At 44.0% G+C, this 17,695-nt stretch overlaps 1 protein-coding gene across 1 annotated transcript in view; it reads right to left on the bottom strand.

Annotated features, from left to right (window-relative positions):
- Window positions 1-220: 220 nt before the first annotated feature.
- The window catches only part of PCBP4 (poly(rC) binding protein 4), a 41,643-nt gene continuing 24,168 nt past the window's right edge, over window positions 221-17,695 (bottom strand). Inside the window, exons 2-13 of the mRNA XM_056865794.1 lie at window positions 17,405-17,576; window positions 16,814-16,837; window positions 16,691-16,723; window positions 15,831-15,947; window positions 14,641-14,772; window positions 14,015-14,143; window positions 13,002-13,076; window positions 12,030-12,074; window positions 10,954-11,029; window positions 9,485-9,537; window positions 2,788-2,957; window positions 221-617 (exon numbers count right to left, since the gene is read on the bottom strand). Coding sequence (XP_056721772.1) covers window positions 314-617; window positions 2,788-2,957; window positions 9,485-9,537; window positions 10,954-11,029; window positions 12,030-12,074; window positions 13,002-13,076; window positions 14,015-14,143; window positions 14,641-14,772; window positions 15,831-15,947; window positions 16,691-16,723; window positions 16,814-16,837; window positions 17,405-17,515 — 1,269 coding nt within the window. The 5' untranslated portion in view covers window positions 17,516-17,576 and the 3' untranslated portion in view covers window positions 221-313. The remainder of the gene's footprint in view (window positions 618-2,787; window positions 2,958-9,484; window positions 9,538-10,953; window positions 11,030-12,029; window positions 12,075-13,001; window positions 13,077-14,014; window positions 14,144-14,640; window positions 14,773-15,830; window positions 15,948-16,690; window positions 16,724-16,813; window positions 16,838-17,404; window positions 17,577-17,695) is intronic.

The following is a 17,695-nucleotide window of genomic DNA, read 5'->3' as shown; positions in this document are numbered from 1 at the left end:
AACTGCTCAACAGAGGTAAAAGCATGAGGCTGAGATGGCCTGACCTACCATAAACATCTTTTTAGCCAGCATCAGGTGCAATCTATGGAGAAGAACCAGGTTTGTGTTCGACCCTTGACTATCACTGCTCTAAACAGTTGTCCAGGTTGCTCTTTCTCCGATCCCCCTGCTTTCCTACACATGGCTTTTCTCCTCACACATTACTTTCCCCATGTAGTCTCTCTTTGGGTGAACCAACGCTGATGGCATCGTGCAAAGAATGTGAGGGTCCCTAGAGGTTTCCTCTCTCTGCCCCAAAGCCCACGCTCCTGTTTCAGTATGGGGAGAATTTCTGTCTCTCAGCCTTCTTTGTGGCATTGACTGTGGAGATCTTGGTCGTGTAGGTGGCAAGGCTGCCATTGTGCCCCGTGGCTGAGGAAGGGGGCAGAGTCAAGAAGGGAACAGGTTTCAGGCCGATGAAGTTGGAGAGGGAGATAGCATAGGGGGCACCAAGCAAGGCTGGGGGAGGTGCAGCCATGGCTGTCAGCGTTGGGGCTGGTGAAGGAGTGAGGGGCTGGGAGAAGGTCATGCCGAGGTCAACGGGGGGCGTCTGGGAGGTAGATTTGGCCGTCTCTAAACTGAAGAACAAGAAGGGAGAGAGAATGAGATCTGTGCATGCACACACATTTATGCAAATGCAGACATGTATGGACATATACTTGGGTGTATATGCACTGAAGTATGCACGTACAAGCTTGCGCACAGAAAAATAGGGCTGGGTGGATAGGCACAATTTGCATAATGACTATACATATGCAAACCTGTGGATATGTATTTACACTGTTATGCATAAAAACATGTGCAAAAGTACAGGAACACAGAAAGACTGGAGCTGGTAGTATAAATAATTTCTGCATCCAGCAAGTTTTCTCCCCCAGAATCCACTCCTTTTGGACCATCTGCTCTAAAGAGTTTTGGAGAACATCTGCCATGTTGTTCTGAGTGTGCTGTACTCAGGACATATTTCGATAATGAAGATTCAGTTGTGGGAGGGTTCTGTAGGGTTAAACCACACATGATGCTGAAGACCTGGATTTGGATCCCACAACATGTAACTGAGCAGCAGTAGAAATTGATAGTCTAGTCATGATGCATACCTGTTCTCTCCAGAATCAGAGGAGTATGCCTGTTATCTTAGGTGCTGTGGAACACAGGATGGTGCTGCTGCAGTCGTCTTGTTTGGGGGCTTCCTAGAGGCACCTGGTTGGCCGCTGTGTGAACAGACTGCTGGACTTGATGGGCCTTGGTCTGATCCAGCATGGCTTTTACGTTCTTATGAGGTGACATGCATCAGGGCTGGCCCTTTTTCTCTACTGGGCTTCAAGTAGCATGGGCAGGGAGGTTCCAATCAGGGAAATGGTATGGGGGGAAGACTTAGCCCTCCTCCTCTGATTGTACCTGCTTTTTGCTACTCAATTTTATACATGGGAATCTGAAAACAGATCCCCAACATCATGTGTGGATTGGCCCTCAAAATCACCTCTGTTTACGCAGTCACAGTTTTCCAAGGCCACACACGCCTCCTAGGTTTCTTGGGTCATTTGCTGTACTTCTCTGTGCAGAAATTTGAGCTGTACCTTCCAAAAAGAACATCGACACTATCGTTTATCTGTTTACTAATCCCAGGAAGAAATAAAGTGTGGTAAGCGGTAAGCTGCAGTACTGCAGTCCAAGCTCTGCTCACGACCTGAGTTTGATCCCAACAGAAGTCTGTTTCAGGTAGCCGGCTTAAGGTTGACTCAGCCTTCCATCGTTCTGAGGTCGGTAAAATGAGTACCCAGCTTGCTGGGGTAAAGGGAAGATGACTGGGGAAGGCACTGGCAAACCAACCTGCAAACAAAGTCTGCCAAAAAACGTCAGGATGTGACATCACCCCATGGGTCAGGAATGACCCGGTGCTTGCACAGAGGACCTTTACCTTTACTTCTTTTTCAGCTTTATTAACACTTAGTTCAGCTCCTTGAACATGCAAACACATCAGCCATTGAAGAGAGTTCTGGGGTTATTACTTGTAAGCTTCCCCTTGATTTTAGCAGGAACATGAAAAAGATGCCCCTCTCCTCCTACAACCCTCTTTAAAGTCTATACCAAGACATAATGTGCAATTCTGCCCTAAAAAGGTCTTTTAGTCTCAGTGCATCTTTGAATAATAATCTGGCTTTGTGCTTGGAGCTTTCTCCCTCTAATGGTAGTAATTGCAAAAAGCGGATGACTCCAATTTGTCCGATCTAAATAAGCATCATGCAAATGCCAGCTTATAGTAATCATACATTTCTGTCCAGGTAAGTATGATGATCTCTTGGGTTACATAAAATGACCCCAATGCTCAAATGATACACATAAAATCCTATGTATAATGGAGTGGTATTTCTGTGGCTTTCGGCTGCCAAGGAAACTCAGGATGGATTCTGGCCAGAATATTGCAGCTAATGGTATTAGCATGATGTGTGCTTATAAGAGCAACAAGGCTTTGAGGTTTTCAGCTGAGTCGAAAGACAGACAGTGTGAAAGGCTAGTAAGGGAAACAGAAATGCTGCATGATGACCCTTCTGCTATGAAGCAACAGGCAGAGTGTTTGCAAACAAACAATCCATCCAACACGGCAAGGTATCCCCTTTTGATTCCCAGAGAATGGTCCACCTAAGAGCCCTGAGGCTTGAGCATTAGCACAAAGGAGCTACCTCCCACATGTCCGGATAAGTGCCGAGTTACTCCCCTGCCCCCCCCAGCAGTCATAATGGCTCTTACCAGGCCGTGATGAGGTACTGAGCCAAAGTAATGCTGACTGGGGTGCCCGTGATGGTCACGTGACGTTCAGCGGAGCCTTCGGTCTGATTCCCAATCTTGATGTGTGCTCCAGACATCTGCCGTATCTCGCTGATCTTGCTGCCCTGGCGGCCGATTATGCAGCCTATAAGCTGGGGAAGGAGAAAGGAAACATAAACCTTTGGGAAAGGATGCCACTAGGCACTTTGTGGCCTAGGAACTGAGCACAGGCTAGCCACGTGTTCTTTCTTTGGAAAAGTTTGTTCTTAGTATGGTGTTAATTGAAATACTGAAAGAAAAGCATCCTAAATGCGTCAAAGTACTGTTAAGAAACAGGTAACTCAACACAATATAGTACAAAATTCTCTATTAAATTAATTGTTATACAAGGCCTATTTCTAGGGTTGCCAACCTCCAGGTAATGGTAATCAAAATTTTCAACAAGAAGTGCCAAAATGGGGTTGTTAACAAAGCAAAATAGCACTACAGCCACAAATCCACTGGTAAATATTTATACCACAATCTGTTCATTCAATACACAATATCTAGAAGGAATGACTCGCAGTTAACACAATAACAATTTCAACTCGCAGTTGAAGCAGCAAATACTTTGAATATCATCAGACTGTGTATTCTAAAATGTCCTCAGATTCCAAAAAACAACGATGGGTTTCTGGTAAAAATCCCGGGATTTTTTGAGATTCTTACCGGAAACCCATTGTTGTTTTTTGGAATCTGAGGACATTTTAGAATACAGCTGAGCTGAGCTGGGGACTACAGGCAGGGGTGAGTTTAAACTTTCCTTTTTTAAACACTGGGAAGCCTAACTAAACTTAGAATTTAATTGAGGTTTGCTGGGAGAGGATTGTGGTTGTTGTGCCAGTGGGTGATTAAGGTTGATTGCTGCCTGAGAGCTTGATTGTTACCTTGTTAAGTGGGGCTGTTGTGATTGGAGCTTGTGTGGGAGAGGTGGGGGCTGTGCGCATTTAAATTCCAAGGCTCCTGCTCACCAGAGGCTCTTGCCCTGTGGCTCTTAGCCTGTGGATCGTGACTGGGGATCTGTAGGGTGAGTATAAAATCTTGTTATCTTGGCAGAGTAATTCGCTCCATCCAGTTGGAGTACCAAGCAACTTGAATATCCCTGTGAATTAGTAGCAGATAGCTGCAGGGCAAGGAACTTTGGCACTCAGTTCTTATTTGGTACAGGAAGAGTGCAAGAGAGTAAAAGGCAGGGTTACAACACCAAAGAATAATATAATAAATAATAAATAATAAAATACCAGTTATGAAGGTAGAAAGCCAGCAGGAGTCGGGGGGCTATCCAGTGTGCTGCATCGAGTGTCACATGTATGATTATCTGCCTGCTGGACAGAAGTCGTGGATGTGTGCTCGGTGCGGGGAGCTCCTGGCTCTCAGGAAGCAAATTCATTTCCTTGAGGCTAAGGTAACTCAACTGGAGGAGCTGAGGCAGGCAGAGAGAGAGGTGACTAAGGACTACGGGGATGAAATAGTCACATCCCAGTCCCAAGGTGACGGCAACCTGCCAGTCACGGATGATGGAGCCCTTGGGGTAGGAAGCCATCTCACGGAGGTAGGGGAATGTGGTTCCTTAGAAGGGACCTCTTCCTTGGTGGATGAACAGATATCCTCTCGTACCGAGGATAAGCCTCAGAGGGGAGGGGGGGGGTTCTTGTAGTGGGGGATTCAATCCTTAGGAATGTAGATAGCTGGGTTTCTGGCGGGTGCATGGACTGCATGGTGACTTGCCTGGCTGGTGCGAAGGTTGCGGACATTAACCATCATATAGGTAGTCTGGTAGATAGTGCTGGGGAGGAGCCAGTGGTTGTGGTGCATGTTGGCACCAACGACGTGGGAAAATGTAGTCCAGAGGTCTTGGAATCCAAATTTAGGTTGCTAGGCAGGAGACTAAAAGCCAGGACCTTCAAGGTAGCTTTCTCAGAAATGCTATCTGTTCCACGTGCAGGACCAGCTAGGCAGGCACAGTTGGTGAGTCTCAATGCGTGGATGAGACGGTGGTGCAGGGAAGAGGGCTTTAGATTTGTAAGGAACTGGGCAACATTTTGGGACAAGCCGGGCCTATACAAAAGGGTTGGGCTCCACTTGAACCAGGATGGAACCAGACTGCTGGTGCGTAATATAAAAAAGGTGGCAGAGCAGCTTTTAAACTGAACCTGGGGGAAAAGCCGACAGGAGCTGAGAAGCATCCGGTTCGGGCAAACTCAGTGCACACGGACAAAAGGAAAATTGCTTCAGATTGCCCACATAGGAATTACTTAGACATGAAAAGGAATGGGGGGAAAAAGATGGATAGCCACTTAAAGATGCCCAAAGGCACATGACAGGCAAGTCAAAGGAGAGAAACAGTGTGGAGGTGTTTCTATGCTAATGCTAGAAGCCTCCAAGCAAAAATGGGGGAATTAGAGTGCATGGTTTTAAGAGAAAACATAGATATAGTGAGCATTACAGAAACTTGGTGGAGGGGAGAGAACCAGTGGGATACAGTCATCCCTGGTTACAAACTGTATAGAAATGACAGGGAAGGGCATATTGGAGGGGGTGTTGCTATGTATATCAAGGAAGGCATAGTGTCTAATAAGCTAGAGACCATAAAAAAGGGCAGATTCGTCCACAGAATCCTTATGGGTGACGATTCCGGGCCCAAAAGGAGATTTAGTACTGGGGACGTTCTACCAGCCCTCTGACCAAATGGCCCAGGGTGATCTTGAGATGGAGAATGAAATTAGGAAAGCATGTAAAGGTAACTAAGTAGTAATAATGGGAGACTTCAACTTCCCTCATATTGATTGGATAAATGTATGCTCCAGACAAGCCAAAGAGATAAAATTTTTAGACATCCTAAATGACTGTGCCCTCGAACAGTTGATCATAGACCCAACCAGAGGGGAAGCGATCCTGGATTTAATACTCTGTGGTGCTGCCGGTGACTTAGTTCGGGATGTGGATGTAGTTGAGCCAGTTGGCAATAGTGATCACAGTGGCATCAAATTTAATTTAGATGTAAGTGGGAAAGTGACTGGGAAATCTCATACAATTACCTTTGACTTTAAAAGAGGGAACATCTCTAAAATGAGAAAACTGGTTAAGAGGAAGTTGAAAGGAACAGTTAAGAGGGTTAAATCTCTTGAAAAGGCTTGGAGGTTACTCAAGTCCACATTACTAGAGGCTTAACTAGCTTATATACCGCAGGTCAGGAAAGGTAGTCATAAGTCCAAGAGGTCACCACCATGGCTAAAGGGTAAGGTGAAGGAAGCAATTAGAGAAAACAAGTTTTCCTTCAGAGACTGGAAGGTTTGCCCAAACGAGGCGAACAGAAGCAAACACAAACTTGCACAAAGGAAATGCAAGCAGATAATTAGACATGCAAAAAAAGATTTTGAAGGGCTTATTGCTAAACACATCAAAACAAACAATAAGAAATTATTTAAGTATATTAGGAGTAGGAAACCAGCTAGGGAAGCGGTTGGACCATTGGATGACAATGGGAGTAAAGGAACTCTAAGGGAGGATAAAGTGATTGCTGAAAAACTAAATGAATTCTTCTCATCTGTCTTCACTGTTGAAGATACAGGGCAGATTCCTTCTCCTGAACAGAGATTTTGGAGAGGGGAAAATGAGGAACTGAGGCAAATAGTGGTAACAAGACAGGAAGTCCTAGAACATCTAGACAAACTGCAAACTAACAAGTCACAGGGACCAGACGGTATTCATCCTAGAGTTCTTCAAGAACTCAAATGGGAAATTGCTGAACTTCTAACAAATATATGTAATATGTCCCTTCGATCAGCCTCTGTACCAGAGGACTGGAGAATGGCCAATGTAACACCCATTTATAAAAAAGGTTCCAGGGGGGACCCAGGAAATTACATGCCAGTTAGCTTAACGTCTGTTCCGGGTAAATTAGTGGAAAGCATTATTAAAGATAGAATTGTCAAGCATATAGAAGGGCAAGGTCTGCTGGGCAAAACCCAAAATGGCTTCTGTAAGGGTAGGTCCTGTCTCACTAACCTATTAGAGTTTTTTGATAGCGTCAATAAGCATGTGGACAGGAATGAGCCTGTGGATATTGTGTATTTGGATTTCCAAAAAGCTTTTGACAAAGTCCCCCACCAAAGACTGCTAAGCAAACTTCATAGTCATGGGATAAGAGGACAAGTCCTCTTATGGATTGAGAGCTGGCTGAAAAATAGGAAGCAGAGAGTAGGAATCAATGGTCAGTTCTCACAATGGCGGAGCCAGTGGGGTGCCTCAGGGATCTGCGTTGGGACCGGTGCTTTTCAACCTGTTCATCAATGACCTGGAGTTAGGGTTAAACAGTGAAGTAGCCAAGTTTTCAAATGACACCAAATTATTTAGGGTGGTTAAAACAAAATCGGACTGTGAAGAGCTCCAGAAGGATCTCTGCGTACTGGAAGAATGGGCATTAAAATGGCAAATGAGATTCAATGTGAGCAAGTGTAAAGTGATGCATATTGGGGCAAAAAATCCCAACTTCACATATACACTGATGGGATCTGTGCTGGCAGCGACAGACCAAGAAAGAGATCTTGGGGTGGTAGTGGATAGCTCAATGAAGATGTCAACCCAGTGGGGCTGCTGTAAAAAGGCAAATTCCATGCTGGCCATAATTAGACGAGGAACAAAGAATAAAACTGCTGATATCATACTGCCCTTGTACAAATCTATGGTGAGACCACACTTGGAATACTGTGTACAGTTCTGATCACCACACCTAAAAAAGGATATTACAGAGCTTGAGAAGGTGCAGAAAAGAGCAACCAAAATGATTAAGGGACTAGAGCAACTGTCCTATGGGGAGCGGTTAGGACGCTTAGGGCTGTTTAGCTTGGAAAAAAGGCGGCTAAGGGGAGACATGATAGAGGTCTATAAAATTATGCATGGTTTGGAGAGAGTGGACAGGGAGACATTTTTCTCCCTCTCCCATAATACTAGAACACGGGATAATCTGCTAAAGCTGGAGAGCGAGAGATTCAAAACAGATAAAAGGAAATATTTTTTCACACAACGCATAGTTAAATTGTGGAACTCCCTGCCCCAGGATGTGGTGATGGAAAATATTCTTGTTAGTCTTTAAGGTGCTGCTGGACTCTTGCCCTTTTCTACTACTGCAGACAGACTAACACGGCTACCCACTGTGAATTATCTTAGTGGCTGAAAAAGCATTAATTGGGTCATGCAGTTCCATGTTCCCACCACACGGTGGCGGGCAGGAACTGGCCTCTGTTAATGAGCGAGCTGAGTTAGTTTTGTAAGCATTTTTCTTCAAAGACCTTGGGAACGATTTGAGCTTTCATCTGGAGCTGGGGAGCAGAATAAAGGTCAGTGCTGCTGTCTACCCACTTGTTTCCTGCCTTCTGAGATTACATAACAGAGTCTGCTGTGTGCCTGGCTGCATGTTGGCAGCTAGGCCGACTGTGTGGGGGCACGAGAAACTCTGGCACATTCCTCTCGAGCGGTGGCATTCCACCCTTACTGGGCTGTAGCTCATAGATGTAGAGAAAGCAAAGGGTGGCTCACATGGGTGGGATGGGATGGGTATATGGGAGGGACGGGGAGAAAGTCTGAAGCCTTTTCCACTCCCTACTGATCCTCTGCTCAGAGGAATACCCACTACAGCACCCTCCTCTTTAGTAGCCTTGTTTCCCCCATAATTTATATGATACAAAAGGGTTTGTCTTTTTAATATCTGCATGTTAAAGGCCCAGGAAAAGGGTATGTATAAAATTTAGCAACTTTTAGTTTAACAAGGGACTGTGTGTGGCTCAGTTGTTGAGCATCTACTTTGCATGCAGAAAGTCCCAGGATTCGATCTCCAGCCTTATGTTATAAGTGGGGTTATAAGTGTCACGGGGGAGGGAAGGCAGCATTGTATAGCCCAGTCTCATCAGATCTTGGAAGCTAAGCAGGGTCATTACTTGGAAGGGAGACCACCAAGGAAGACTCTGCCGAGGAAGGCAATGGCAAACCACCTCTGCTTCTCACTTGCCTTGAAAGCCCCTTGCAGGGGTCATCACTAATTGGCTGCAACTTGACATCACTTTACACACATGCACTCACAATAAGTTTTATGAAAGACCTCTTCCTAAGTCTCCTGGAGACCAATGGTCTGACTCCATATAAAGAAGCTTCATGTGATTTCATGGAAACCCTATTGCCCAATGATAATTATGAAAAAAAACAGACATCTCTCCTATCTGGATTGGAGACAGTGGGCCTATAATCCAGGATTCTTTGAGGATGAGTGAAGGCAACTTGAGGTTTTGCTAAACTTTGTCCCTCTGAAATCAAGAGTTTACGTCACATATGAATAGCTATATGCCAGGACTTGGTGGTCTCAACTCCTTTCACAAGACAGATATCGGCCATTGAATAGGTGCCTACATCAAGAAGTTTAGAGATTTGGATTTTTTTATGAATGAAGCCACTCCTTAGTGATATTTGTGAACATGGGCAGTGGAACAGTGTGGGCCTGTGTTGGAACATATACGGATCTGACTTTCACCATAGAAAGCTTCCACACTAGTTTGAATCAGAAGGTAGCACACTGAAGTGTATGCAGCTGTGATGTACCATTTAAAAAGCCCAACAACTTGGTCATTTGCACCAAAGTCTGACTTACATCATTTGGAATCAGAAACTCCTGGGAGCTGTTCTGAGAATTTGAGTCCAAACCTGAAAAGGCAGAGAAGAAAATACAGCATGACGGGCTCTTCTGTTGTCTCCTGCCTGGCTGCTTCCTGTGCTGACCTTTTGAAAATCCTGCCTTTCCAAAAGGAGGAGGACTGGGCTAATGAATCCACAGGGCACAGCAGAAACAAGATGCCCAGCCTCCAGAGACTTCTTTCCAAGCACAAAAGCATGGAAAGAGCAGGGAGGACTCTGTAGGGATTGGATGAATTCCAAGCTACTGCAAAGCTATCAGCAGCTCCAAGAAGAGGCTTTTGTTTTTATGTCATTTAGCTTAGGTCACGTTACACTGGACTAATTTTAGACGGTCCCTGTAGAATACCAGACAGAGGGAGCCCACCATACCCTCCTCTAGCTGGGTGAGGACTCCCATTGGCTAATGGTGCTCTTCTGAAACTATAGGGAATAATCCTAGGGCCTTTCGAGATGATCAATAAACATGAAGCCATTGCCTATTTTTTTTAATCAGAAAGATCCAGCTTTACAAGAAAGATCCACATTTTTAAAAGTCTCTTTCTTGTGCAAGAGTGTGTTCCAATATTTTATACAAAGGATCACTGCTTAAAGAATTGCTGCTTGATTATGTATTAAAAATGTGTACAGCCTTCTGCAACATGTTAAATTTAATCTGTGGCCTATTCTTTGACCAATTAATCAATTAATTAATTTTTTTCCTCCACCTCAAATCTTGTAAGTAAAGCTGTGTAAATCGGGGTTTACCAAGCCGCAAATAAACCTGAAATAAGCCATTTCAGCTTTTCTGGGTTTCATTGCGGCCAAATAAGAGAAAAGGGGAATCCTGGCAATTCCCCTTTCGGATTCGTCTATTCCCCTTTAGATCTGTGCTGCGAGCCGAGCTGTGGGATTTACATCCATGCTGCGAAGGCCAGTGCTTACTAAATATATGCACACAGACACACACATATATGTGTGTGATATATAGTTTTTAAAAAACAGCCATACTCTCTGCCTTGGTGGTGCAGAAGTCAGATTGCCCACTCCCAATTTAGTATTTTCTGGATATTTCTTAACTGACTTAATACTTTCTAAGGGCAAACAAGCAAAGCTAAACCTACCCCCCACACACCAATGATTTGGCATTTTATTTACTTCTTCAGTGGCCCTGCCCTCCCTTTTACAACACTGGGGTGCACGTCTATTCTGATTTTTTTTTTAAGAACAGTGTGTCAAAAACAGTATGGTTATCTCAAGCAGCAATTCCATCCTCCACCCTCCCTCTTTGTAACTTTGAAATATCTTTGAATGGGGACTTTTGGGACTATCCGCACATATTCACTGATCTTCTAGATAAGCCCTGAGTTGATTTTCTTTCCGGATGGGATTCTGGTAGCTTAAATAGTCTTATTGATCCAGATTGAAGGACTGCAGTAGGTTCCTCACCTGCTACTATAGACGGAGTTTGCCCCAAAGAAGAAAATGAAACAGGGTGTCCAGAAAGCTGCTGTAACTTCGTCACCTGCACAAGAGGAAGAAGTTAGCCAAGTGAGAGGAAGCTCTGCTTCACCATCTCCCTGCTGAAGCTTAATGTTAGGAAGGAGATGAGTCACCTAACCCTAGCTGGCAAGCGAGCGAGAGCAAAGGAAATGTTTAGCTTTGCCTAAATTAGAAAAGAGCAAAAGATTGCTGTAGGCAACCTCTGGCAATGAGGCAGGATCCTTCAAAGCCAGCCATGTTTAGGACACAGAGGATACCAAATTCTGCATGCAAGGGAGCACTGTAGAAAAAGTAGTCTTCAGTATAGCTGGCACTGGAATTTATGACAGAAACTCAATAGCAACCATCCCCTATAGTCACCAACTGGCAATTTATCTGGGAGGCCAGATTTGGACCCCAAAACACCTTTACCTGTCCCCTCTTGTGATTGAGAAAAAATGGTAAATTTCACTTTTGAGGAAAAGAAGCAGTGAGTGTGCATGTATTTTATGAGGTCTGTATCACAATGCTATATCATATACATTCGGGGGGTGGGGGGAAGGACCACAGCAATCTGCCTCTTATGGGGAATCTTCCAGGAAATATGCTCGAGCTCCCCCTGTGCCCCTCTTATGCCATACTGATGATTTCATAACATCCAAGTGCATGTGTGATCCATAGCTGTAGAACCCTTACTGCCAAAGAATGTCAACTGTATATTAGATCCTGACCACACTGAAGGGTTCCTGCCTACAGAACAGACTGGCCCCCAAAACACAAAAACTGGCCATGATAAACAGAATAAAAGAAATGTTCTTGTATTACTGCCTTTTATCATGAACTTTGCCATGCTCTGCGACCTTGATAATAGGGGAACAGAATGAAAAGACAGGATGGCAAATCAGAACAGAAAACAGGCATGAGAAATGAGGGGTGGTGAAGGGCAGGAAGAGCTACTAGCAGAGACCTAACTTAGTATGGACCTACTTAGTAATGTGAATTCAACATGTAAATATTCATTTGGACAGAAATGTTGGACTTACTTCAGCTTGAGACAAGCCACTGTACTGCCCCTGCATGGAGAATCCCTGCAAGAGACAAAAAGGATTTCAAATGTGCATACCAGAGAATCTCCCAGGAAAAAGAGTAAGGACCATCTCCTTCATCAAGCCCATAACTTGTAAGCAGACACTATGATTTTACCTATATACTACATTTTTATCACACCCTTACTCCATATATCAGTCTCCCGTTCTCTATTTTATCCTCACACCAACAACCCTATGAGGTAGGTTAGGCTGAGAGAACGTAACTGGGCCAAGGCCACCCAGCAAGCTTCCGTGGCAGAGTGGGGATCTGAAGCAAGATCTCCCAGATCCCAGTCCAACACTTTTACAGCTGTACCAGATTTTCTTCCATTTCTTTATTTATGATGTTTGCTATAAAATACATAGTATACACAATTACATAGCTGTAATTTAATTTTATTCAGCCACTTAGTGCTGCATGGTTTTTGTGAGTCTGTATCAACTCATAACCTCTTTGGCCTTATGGTACATAAGTTTTAATTTTAACAACAGTAAACTTTAGTTGTGCTTGAGTAGGAATATTCATTCAGCCTGACTCTGCATGCATCATGGATGATGGGATAGAGTTTTGCAAGGAGAGCAACTTTAAGAAAGCAAGATTTCCCCCCAAGCAGATCCCCCCCAAGCATCTAGTGAAGTAGCCATACAGAAGATGCATATTCTTGAGCACAGACTCTCTGTAATAAACATGGATTCGGTTTTTGCTTTATAAAGATTAGTTGAATCAATTATTTTATTTGAGGAAGGATAAAAAGGAGAAGCATAAATGAGGAGACAAGAATGATGCCCATGTTTCAGGTACGTTCTAGCTTGGATTGGTATTTTACGGGCAAGGTTTTGGGGATCAGGCCACAACCAAAGGCTGTGGGTTCACTCTCCTTTTAACTGGAACAGAAAATTCTCTCCTGAGGTTTATGTGTCCCTTACCTGATTGGCTGAGAGGAGAACCGGTCCCAAGGAGAGGCCGGGATGATAGGGAATTGTGGCTCCTTTTGGTGGTGACTGGAGGAAATCAAAGGAAGAATCATTGTGCTTTTAAAGAAAGGCCATCCATCTCAATACCCATTTTTCATTCATTCATTCATTCATTCATTCATTCATTCATTCATTCATTCATTCATAATGTATTTTATCCTGCCCTTCCTCCAATGAGATCAGCGTGGTATACATAATTCTCCCTCCTCCATTTTATCCTCCTACAACCCTGTGAGATCAGGTAGGCTGACAGAAAGTAACTGGACCAAGGTCACCCCATTGAGTTTCATGGTGACCGGGGATCTGAACCCAGGCTTCCACAGTTCTAGTCCAGCACTCTAATTGCTATACAACACTGGAGTCATTTGTACTCACTTTATCCTAAATATTTTTAGCACTCATAATTTACAGCAACCAATGAATAATGCCTGGAGATGTATACTATGTTTATGAATTGCCAAATCCAGAGTCTGATAAATTTCAGTCATGAACCGTTATGGGAAGAAATGGATAAAATACAGGTGTTCCAAAGGAAAGGACCACAGATGGGAGTTTAGAGACAGAGACTGGAGGAATGGCTGCTGTGGTCACAAAGACTCTGCTTTTCCTGTGCTTTAGCATGGCAACCAGGATGGGCCACAGGATGGGAAGGATAAAGGGAGTGTGGAAAAAATGGAAAGAAAGCATAGCAGAGTCAATTGAGAAATAACATCACCAGCTCTTACATAATTCCATTATTGGGGATGGGTATTTCACTAACATTTATATAAAATCCAAACCCTAAATTATGTCAATGAAAGTTTGAAAGAAAATGTAGGCAGTCTAATCCAAACACAAATAAATACTCAGTCACTGGGTACCACTTCTTCATGGTGATGCGAAAGAATGGCACACCATTAAGTGCTGTTTCCGCCTGATGACGATAGGAGAGCAGTTAAGCGGAAGGAAAAGGGTAAGAACCATACCTCTAGGATAACAGCACAGATCTGTCGCACGCACTGGATGATGGCATCCGGTACTCCCGAAACTGTCACAGCTCTCTCAGTGGAGTTGGGGAGGAGGTCTCCTGCCACCTGGACTTGTGCTCCTGTGGTCTGCAATGAGAACAGGGCCCAGAAACAAATCCTCGGTCTTTATTGGCAAACTCTGTCTACATGGAGATCTGCCTGGTCAAAAACACCACTGAAGACAGATTGATCTCTGTAACAAGGGCATTTAAAAAGCCCATCCATTTAGTCAAAGAATTGAAGGGCTCCTTCTTATGTCATAAGTCCCTATACAGAAATTAAATCTAAACACAAATACATTATTTTCTCTAAAAAAAATGCTGAAAAGAAAGCTTGTAGTTTAGCCCAAATTCCAGCTTAAGAAGAAAGGAGACTATAGTGGAATCGTTTACAGCAGATAAGAGAAATAGCTTTTTAGTATTTTAAAAAGAGAAATTCTGGTAGAGTTGAACTGGCAGCAACTATAAAAAATTGCCACTATACCAAAAACAATATAAGAGACACTGGTGTTGTTGACCATATAAGTAAATTACAGAGGAATGCAGTAACAGGAATAATTCATAAATGGTGTCCCAAGTCCTCACCTCTCGAATTTCCTTTATTTTGGCTCCTGCTTTGCCAATAAGTGAGCCGCACTGGCTGGCTGGGATGACTAGCCTAAGTGTTACAGGTGGTTTGGATACAGTGCTTCCATTGGTAGGTCCTGTCCCCAAGTCCTGAAATGAAGCAAAATTTGTGGGATGAACTTAAAAAACAACAACTAAAAACAGAATCCATCAAAATCACCCTTAACTGACAAGTGTATAAACTTCTGTGTTGCACCCTTCATTCCAGGTACTTGAAGAAAGTTAGTTGTTAGTGCCATGCTGAGTTCCCTTGAGATGGTCAGGCTCTTCTCTTGCAGATCTCCCAGATACTACTGTTTGATTAATCACTAGGCTAAGACAAGCAATTAAGAATATTCAGGCTCAGGGTACATATCACACTACCAGAAATCCAAATATGAGTATTAATGGAATATATGAAACAATTCCACTAGGGTTGCCAGGTCCCCACTTACCTTGGGCGGGAGCTTTTTATGGGCGGGGCTGGGTGGCGCGCCCTCCCGATGTCACTTTTGGCTTCCTAGCCCTGCTGTGTGTGCGCTCTGAGTGTGCACACAGCAGGGCTAGGAGGGAAGCTCTTGCCTCCTTTTCCAAGCTGCAAGCCAGATTGGGACTGATCTTGCTTGCAGCTTGGAAAAGGAGCCTGGAGCTTTCAAAGCCCCGGTGTGTGTACGTTCTGTAGATTCAGAGCACGAGCACAGCAGGGATAGAAGGAAGGCTGCAGCTTCCCTTTCCACGTTGCAAGCTCGATCATGGCCGATGGGGCTTGCAATGTGGAAAGGGAGGCTGAAGCCTTCAGAAGCCTGCTGTGTGCACACTCTGAGAGATCAGAGCGTGCGTACAGCAGGGCTAGCAGGAAGGCTCCAGCCTCCTTTTCCACGCTGCAAGCCCGATCAGGACCGATTGGGCTTGCAGAGTGGAATGGGAGGCTGGAGCATTCCCGGGAGCACGCAGGGGGATCGGTCCCCCTTTCTGCTTCCTCCCACCGACCATCAGCTGGTCAGCGGGCAGTCCGGTTGATTGATGGGCAATTGCCTGCCACAACCGGGAACTTGGCAACCCTAAATTCCACCCATTTTTTTTCTCCAATGGTAGAGAAAAGAGAAATTTCCCGTAATTAACCTTAGCAAGTTGTGCTGCATAGAAGCAGAGGCTGGTGGTTACCTTACCTCTTCCAGCTTGAAGGCAATCATGGAAACAGCTCTAAAAACAGCATCAGTGGATCCTGTAATAGTTGTGATCCGCTCTGGACAGGAGCCTTCTGAAATGGTGATCCGGGCAGTACTCTAGGAACCCAACCCAGGAAAAATAATAATAGTATCTGGGAGGTAGTGCAACACTTTCATTATATGTCATGAGAAACAGAAGAGTTAATGATGCTCATGTTGAATTTGTCATAAGAGAGGAAATTAAGCTTTCACCAATATTAATCATAGTTAATGTCCCTGATAATAATTTGTACTTTCCAATGCTATTTTCTTTTTTTCATGAGATGAGTCTACCACAAATCAGTGCACAGCTGAAGCTGACAAATCCAGCAGCAGCTAACCTGCCTCTTCTGTACTGAAAATATCTGTGTAGAAAGTTGTGTTTTGTGCAGACCAAGCTCTGAAAAGTAGTCAGTGTTCTCAGTAAAATGTGAGCACATTCTTCAGTGAGAAATATGGCTCTCAGCCACTAAACATGATCATGATCTTTAAGTTTACTATACAACAGTGGAGAAGATAGAAGTATATGTATTCATCATTTAAAAGCGACATAAAAAATCACAGAGAACAATGAGCTAACTTTAAAGAAATGCTGCCCCAGCTTTCAGTCTCTCTAAATTCCCTTACGTATTCTTCATGATTCTTTCTCTGGATCCTCATTTCCCCCACAATAGCTTTCTGCATACAAAATGCCCAGAATTCCATATGCATTCCATACCATACCACATCTGAAAACCATCCAGCTGGCAGCTGTATGATTGGCATCCCACCCAACCCCACCCTGACTGAGAGTGGGCCTACTTTTTCTCCATGGCACTTACTTGTTCTCGTATCTTCTTCACTGTCTCTCCCTTCTGCAGGACAAGAAAGTCGGTTAGACTCACATAGCTTAACAGATATAACAAAGACACAGCCATGACCCACAGCAACAACATCAGCCTTACCTTGCCTATGATACTGCCAACTTCCTGCAAACCATAGAGAAAACAAAAGCTGAATTAGGGAAGATTTACACACTAGCAACTGTTCTGCAATGCCTAAAATTGAGTAACTCAAACTGTTCTTCCCCAAAATGAAAGCGTGGATCATTCTGAATTTGGAAACTTGAATGAGGTTGAAATTTTTCCTGGCCATTGGACCTTTCACCTTCATTATTAGAGCCTTTTCCTATTTTTTTAAAAAGACAAATCACTATGGTGCACTTGCACCTTTTAACTGAGACATCTTGATAATTTTCCCCCGCATGTTTATTTTTACAAGAGTTAAGAAATGTCTGCTTCACAATCTCATTGCAAGGCTCCCCATGTACTGCAACATATTATTTGTGTGGGGGATGTTTATGTGTAGGAGGAATGTTTGAGGCTCCCTCTTCTGATTAGCCAGCAGGATAGTGGCTCATTAGGTTTTTGAACTTGGAGCTGGGTAGTAAATAATGCTTTTTACCTAGACATTATAGTCCTAGTGCAGTGGAGGTTTGCTATTGACTGCAGTGGGATCAGGATTACAGCCTAATATGGCAATCCCAGTGTATTTACCTTTCCATGCATAAGCATCCGGAGAGTGAGAGTGATACTGAGTTCTGTTTCATCTAGTCCATTATCTGAGCCACTCATCCTATCTGGTGATGCCATGGTGTAGGAATGCATGGATCTGCTTCTAAGGAAACCAACACCCAGTAGCGTTTAGGAAGTGTTGAAGCAGCCAAATCTGTAAACAGAGAGAGAGGGAGGGAGAGAGAAAGAAATAAAAGAGCTCATAGAAAACATCACTTGTAAATCAGCCCAACTAGCTGGCAGGATTGCAGATTAGTGGTTGAGTTTCACTCG

This window comes from Euleptes europaea, chromosome 1 (genome assembly GCF_029931775.1).
Source record: "Euleptes europaea isolate rEulEur1 chromosome 1, rEulEur1.hap1, whole genome shotgun sequence".
NCBI classification, from domain to species: Eukaryota; Metazoa; Chordata; class Lepidosauria; order Squamata; family Sphaerodactylidae; genus Euleptes; species Euleptes europaea.
This window is presented reverse-complemented; position numbering and strand designations above follow the sequence as displayed.